Source organism: Pyxicephalus adspersus, chromosome 4 (genome assembly GCF_032062135.1).
Source record: "Pyxicephalus adspersus chromosome 4, UCB_Pads_2.0, whole genome shotgun sequence".
Lineage (NCBI taxonomy): Eukaryota > Metazoa > Chordata > Amphibia > Anura > Pyxicephalidae > Pyxicephalus > Pyxicephalus adspersus.
In genome coordinates, this window is record NC_092861.1 from 120836729 (window position 1) to 120842873 (window position 6145).

General features: G+C 34.7%; 1 protein-coding gene across 1 annotated transcript in view; it reads left to right on the forward strand.

Annotated features, from left to right (window-relative positions):
• Nucleotides 1-6145, forward strand: part of CFAP61 (cilia and flagella associated protein 61) — a 137196-nt gene that overhangs the window by 7494 nt on the left and 123557 nt on the right. The window contains exons 5-6 of the mRNA XM_072410264.1: nucleotides 3270-3337; nucleotides 4493-4619. Coding sequence (XP_072266365.1) covers nucleotides 3270-3337; nucleotides 4493-4619 — 195 coding nt within the window. The remainder of the gene's footprint in view (nucleotides 1-3269; nucleotides 3338-4492; nucleotides 4620-6145) is intronic.

Here is a 6145-nt window from a genome sequence, read left to right on the forward strand (position 1 = left end):
CGCTGGATGAGCACAGGGGGACCGAGATTTTCCCTACATTAAAATCCCCACTTACCTGGGTAAGTGGGGATTTTAATGTACGGAAAATCTCGGGGTTAACCAAAAGAGCCACTTTTTTTAGCCCATACCAAGGTCGGGCTTAACGGTCGGGAGGTTAACCTTAGGGAGAGTGAGAGATGTAGATAAACAACCCTGCCAGTGCTAAAAGAAGAAGCAGTTACCAGTCCCATATAAATCAGTATTTGGCATTTTAATAATTACTACTTAAGTCTTTACACATGTTACACTGTAGGAAACTCTGCCAGAGATGTGTACTATTGTGAGTAAAGGTTGTAAATCATCATACAGTATACAATCCTGCTTCTTTCGGCTCACATTTATAACTTACTTACATATCAAGCTACATTCATGATCATATCTATTGAATTTGTCATGTTTAGTGGCCAATCAGAACATCACAATGAAAAGAGAATTCAGTACTTAGATGTCCTTTAACTACCAGCCTGCATTGATGTCAGGGAAAACAAAAATGAAGCCCAAAGCAGCTGCTCCAGTGTTATCTTACAAAGGACAGAATAAATTTGATTGGTTGTAATAGTAAGCAGTTTAAAACAGTGTAAACACCCCAGCACTTCCTAAGTCTAAACAAAAGTATCAAAGGAAAATATAACCCCTCTAAAAACACAACAGACACATCTCCATTCGAGAAAGTAATATATTAAAATATGTGTACACTCAGAATTTATAATTCATGAAAGATCTTCAGAGGGTTATTTTCAATGTCTCCTAGCTCACCTTTTTAATCTCCATATGTATACACTTGACAGAACACATTGTACCGTCTCTATGGGAGAGGAACATCTGTTGCAATATTTGCTTTTGTTCCATGTCTGAAGCACTTGTCCCTATCATGCATTATATGACATTTTAGTGTTTAATTTTTGTTTCCATAGAATAAACAATCCATGGCACAATTACATTTTATATGATGGATTTGTGCCCTTGTTAGTCACACAGGAATAGCTACTGATGTTACCTTTTAAATGCTACGTCCTTTCAGAATGTAAATTCCAGCTTAAGGTAGACATTAGCTTTCTATACATTCTACAGTCTTTGGTGTCCAAAATCTTTGGTCCTAACAAAGGCAAATTTTGATCTTCTGTCCTCCCAGTTTATTTAACTATAATGCCTAATACCTAATCTTGTTTCCAGACTGATAAAATGATTGGTTCTGAACTGAATCTAAAGATAAATCAGTGATGGACCAAACTTAAGTTATTTATTTTTGAGTTTTGGAACAAAGTACATGTCATTATGTCTACAAATGATCTATCAGATCCAATCAGAGTTCTGATCCTTTCCAACTGATAAGAAAGTTCATAGGGGCATGATATTGCCGAGTGTGAATGATTTTCTGACATCTGATCATTCGATTACTGACCAGAAAAGCATTATATTACTCCAGTTAAGTAGAAAATTGTCAGCATGGTTTTACTGGATACAGTTTACCTATATGTCTCAATATCGCTGTTTTATTGACCATGCAGACAATACATAATTGAACAGTTGAAACCTCTAAATTAGCCCCTCCACCCCCATCTTTTCTTCTTTTTCTTTCTTTCATTTCTCTAGTTTATACCCCTCTCCCTTTTCAAATAAGCATCAAGCGCCTCAGCTGTACGGAAGTTCCTAGTCTCATTACAGATATTCCCATTTAAGTAACTGCTACATGTGCCATTAATGCTTACTAATTGTTTATGTACAAATTTATGTTGTTATGCAATTGTGTTTTTTGAATGCTACTGTTTTTGAAGTTTGTACTCAACCGTCCTTGTCTTTCAATGTTTCCTTCTACTCATGTTATGTTACATCAGTAATCACCATATTATTGTTTCTAAGATGTTGTATTAAAAAATAAAGTTAAAAAAAGTAGAAAATTGTCTGCCAATATGCTGTCGGTGTGTACTAGGCCCAAAGAAGATTTACAAATTTAGGAAACCTAACTTCTCTTTATGACTTCTCTTGTTATCTGTTCTCCTCTAGAGATGTAATGGCAAGGTATTCAACCTAATACACAATCTACACAAGGATAGATAGGTTTGGCTTTTATATAATGTTAGATTTTACCTCTCAGCTTGACTTTGGGCCACTGTAGTATAAAACTGTAATAAAGAAAAATATATATGCATGGAGTACAAGCCATTGTATTTAAAGAGCGTTGGTGAAGGTAAATGGTTAGATTGCAATATTTTGAGTGAGAACAATCCTTTCTTAAGGTATCAATAATAGACAAATCTATAGAATATGGATGCTGAATCTACAACCATGCCAGTGACAACAATCATTTGAGAACCAGAGTATACCAAGCCCCATAGTATTCACGGGTCGGCTGTTTAACAGGAGAAGAGGACATGTCATGATAATTGGCATTCCTGGAATTGGTCACATGACAGTGTGGATATTCAAGTTTACCTTGACAGCTTGATAATCTTGGGAATTCCTCCCCAGACCTAATAAATTCTCTGACATTACAAATATCCTTAGTAATCTTGTTATAAGCCGCTGGGTTTATTACAGCTGTTTGATGAATAAGCAGGGAAATGGAGCGAATGGTTTCAGCTGGTAATCTGTATATTTTGGTTCTTCTGTTCCCATGATTGGTGGCTTAAACTGTGAAATCTGTGCTTTCTTTATCCCTGCACCCTTGCGAAAGAACCAAACAAATATTACTAGGGACCTAACAACATGCGTCTGATTTAATAAAGCTCTCCATGACTGGGGAAGATAAACTATCATAACAGAACCTGGGTGATCCAGCAAACCTGGATTGGATTTCTTAAAAATCATTGGCTATTAGTTGGTAAATGTTTAATCCTGGATCACATCCATTCCAGGTTTGTTGGATCACCAAGGTGCATCCATGATAGTCTATCTTCTCCAGTCTTAAAGAATTTCAATAAATCTGGCCCAATATGAGAAACATATATTATATAAACATATACAAACATATATTATATAAACATTATATTAAACATAATTTATACAATTATAAATATATATGAACTAATATATTAATAATTTAAGTAATATAAACTAACAAAAAATCTCAGCATAGCTATAGCCTTTGTATTGAACATTATGATAAAGACTTGCAGATACAGGGCTATCAGGAAACACCATGTTGGCTAGCAATGTATTGGCAATGTATTCTGTTTCAGACTTAGATAAGGGGGAAAATACCACAAATATTTTTTTTATTATTTTTACAGATCTGCGTTTAACGCAGTTGCAGATTTGCACTTTATTTGTCTGGTCGTACCAAGCAACATTACTCTGTGTAAGTTTTAATATTTTTATTTGTTGTTCATTTGGTATTGTTAATTTAGTAATCACATTAAAGTGAATATTGTCTGACTGGTTATACCTATACCAAGCATGTTTTCTTCACTTTCTAAAATAAAGCATGAGCTATTTTTTATTGTATTGTATTTATTATTTATTGTATTATTATATCTTTTCAACTTTTCTCATCTCTCAATACCTTATGTATATCAGAAGGTCTGATACTAAACAGATTACTTGTTTCCTTTTTACCGGACATTAAAAATAAAGGAATTTATTTATAAAGCAGAGAATCTGACATTCACTGAAGCATTCCCTGGTGGAGAATCAATTACTGCCATTGAACCTGGAAGATTCTTTACCAGGAAATGATTTAGCGGGAAATTATTTATTTAAGATTCACTCATTAATAAATAGACATCAAGACCTGATTGTTTATTGTGACCAACACTTGTTTTTTTTTTCTTTTCTCATTGGGCGTATTTTTAGGCTGATGAACTGCCTGTTTAAAAGGAAACTTGTTTTTTTTTAACATATCAACCCTTTCTTTTTTTACATTTCTAAGAGTAAGACTCAGATGAAAAGATAATCACTTTATTAGCCTGATCACCACTTATATAAACACTTACTTATCATCACTATAAACAGGATTACCAAATGTATAAAGTTCTGATCAGCCTAATTACCACTTTAGAACAGTCCCACGGCGTACACCACTTTCAAAGTGATGAACAACATAAAATGCAAAGGGATCCCATTTTTTTTAATATTTGATGATTTATTGATTGCTATTTTAGTAGTAGTAAGCAGCCACAATGAAACTCAGTGGGACACTTACTGACAATTTTCATTGTGGCAATCCTAGTTAAAAATATTGACAAACTTTATTCAAGTTGGAGGTATTAAATTACCTCTTCTCCATTCTTAGATGCCTGATCACCATTCAGCAAAACCTATTCCCACTTTTATAATTATATTCTTATAACCCCCTTCCCCAGGGTGCCCGGGTACACCTCATACTGACCACCTTCATATAATATATACATTATACAACCACTTGTATTGCAATTGTACCTACCTGTACTACAAAAGATTATATTTTACACATTGTACATAAAATAACAAATATCTTATACATTTTTTTATCTAGCTAGAGAATTGGCAGCTACATTTGAGCCAATGAAGAAAAATGCTGAAACAAAACTTACTGAAGAATATAAAGTACATATATGTCACAGACACAAGCACTGTCCCCAGCTCTTCATCAGGGAAGCCAGGTAACTATATGATGTCCAATAAACAGGAAATGTTTAGGGGTTAGCTGGGCAAAAGTGTACAATAATTTTGAATATCTGTGTAACAAATACAGAGTTTTTTTTACATGCATATATTTTACCTATCCGTATGCAAAACTAAATCGGCAACTTTCAAAATACATACATGTCACTAACTGTTCACCAAACATGTTGGTTCAGACTTTGTTTTCTAAGTCTAGCCTATAGCTGATATGTTCTGCCTTCTATACTGCTCCCAACATCAACAGGACCTTAAATTATTCATTTCAATACTGTATGTAAAATAGATATCACCACTAGAGGTCACTGTAGCTTAAAAATTTTTTTTATTAAACACTTACAAGGTGTAAATATTCAAAGCAAAATAGTTTTGTAAACTTTCATACAATTTGTAGTTTGTAACAAATCACTAAAAGCACAGGATTTATTGCTAGTAGATGTAAACCTAAAAATCAATCTTTTATTTCTCAGTGACTAGCTGTAAACCCAGAATGGTTGATAATTTTAAGTGTAGGATGTATTTAATTTACTCTTTTATATGGTGCTGATTTTTTTCACAAAGTTTACATATCATTCTATGCCACTGGATGAGCGCACACGCTAATGACTACCATTTTTTATCATTGAGTCATTTTTGGTGAAAAAAAATGTGGAAAGAAAGAAAAAGTAAATAGAGCATCACATTTATTCAGATTTCCCTAAATTGAGTGGACCTTTATCTGAGCGGTTATGTAATTTTTGATCTGGTTCTATAAAAAATATTGCTTGCCTGCTTGGTGTTCTGACCTTTTCTGACCTACCTACCACGGAATGTGGACCGGCATGTGCAGGGCGCCGTGTTTGTTACTCAAAGAGTGGAGATGGGAGAGTGGGCAGGTTGTGTTCATACGGGGAACATGGTCAGCGGCTCTGGCTGGTGCACCCCTCAGTGGGGTCCTTCTCCTGACCCCGCTGGAAGCGCACCAGCCTGAGCCGCGGATCATCGGTTGGCTGTTCTACGTCAGTGCCCCAGGATCATGCAGCTCATGATTGTCATTGTGATGCTCTTGACAGTCAAACCCAGATCAGGTGTTCAGCTATGTGCCCCACCGCTTGTCAAACAGTTATCTGCATGCTTGTTTTAGGTGTTTGAAAATATTATTGAAATTAATTATAACAATAATAGCACAAAAGGAAGTGAGAATAATACTGATCCCTCTCCTTGATGGTCAGTGAAAACTGCCCCCATGCATTAGATGTAAACAAAATGCTGCTATATATTAAAGATTGTGAAGATCTCAAAGAGTTCTTCCTTAGATAGGTCTGAGGTGTGAACTTCTATTGGAGGCCAGTAAAAGAAAATACATCTTACACTGGCTCTTTTACATTAGGGATCAGTGGGAAGACTGCCAATCGAAAGAAAAATGATGTAATGTACAGCTCAGTTTGCAGACCTTACCACCATATTTCAAATTTTAAATAAATAAATATATATATATATATATATATATATATATATATATATATAT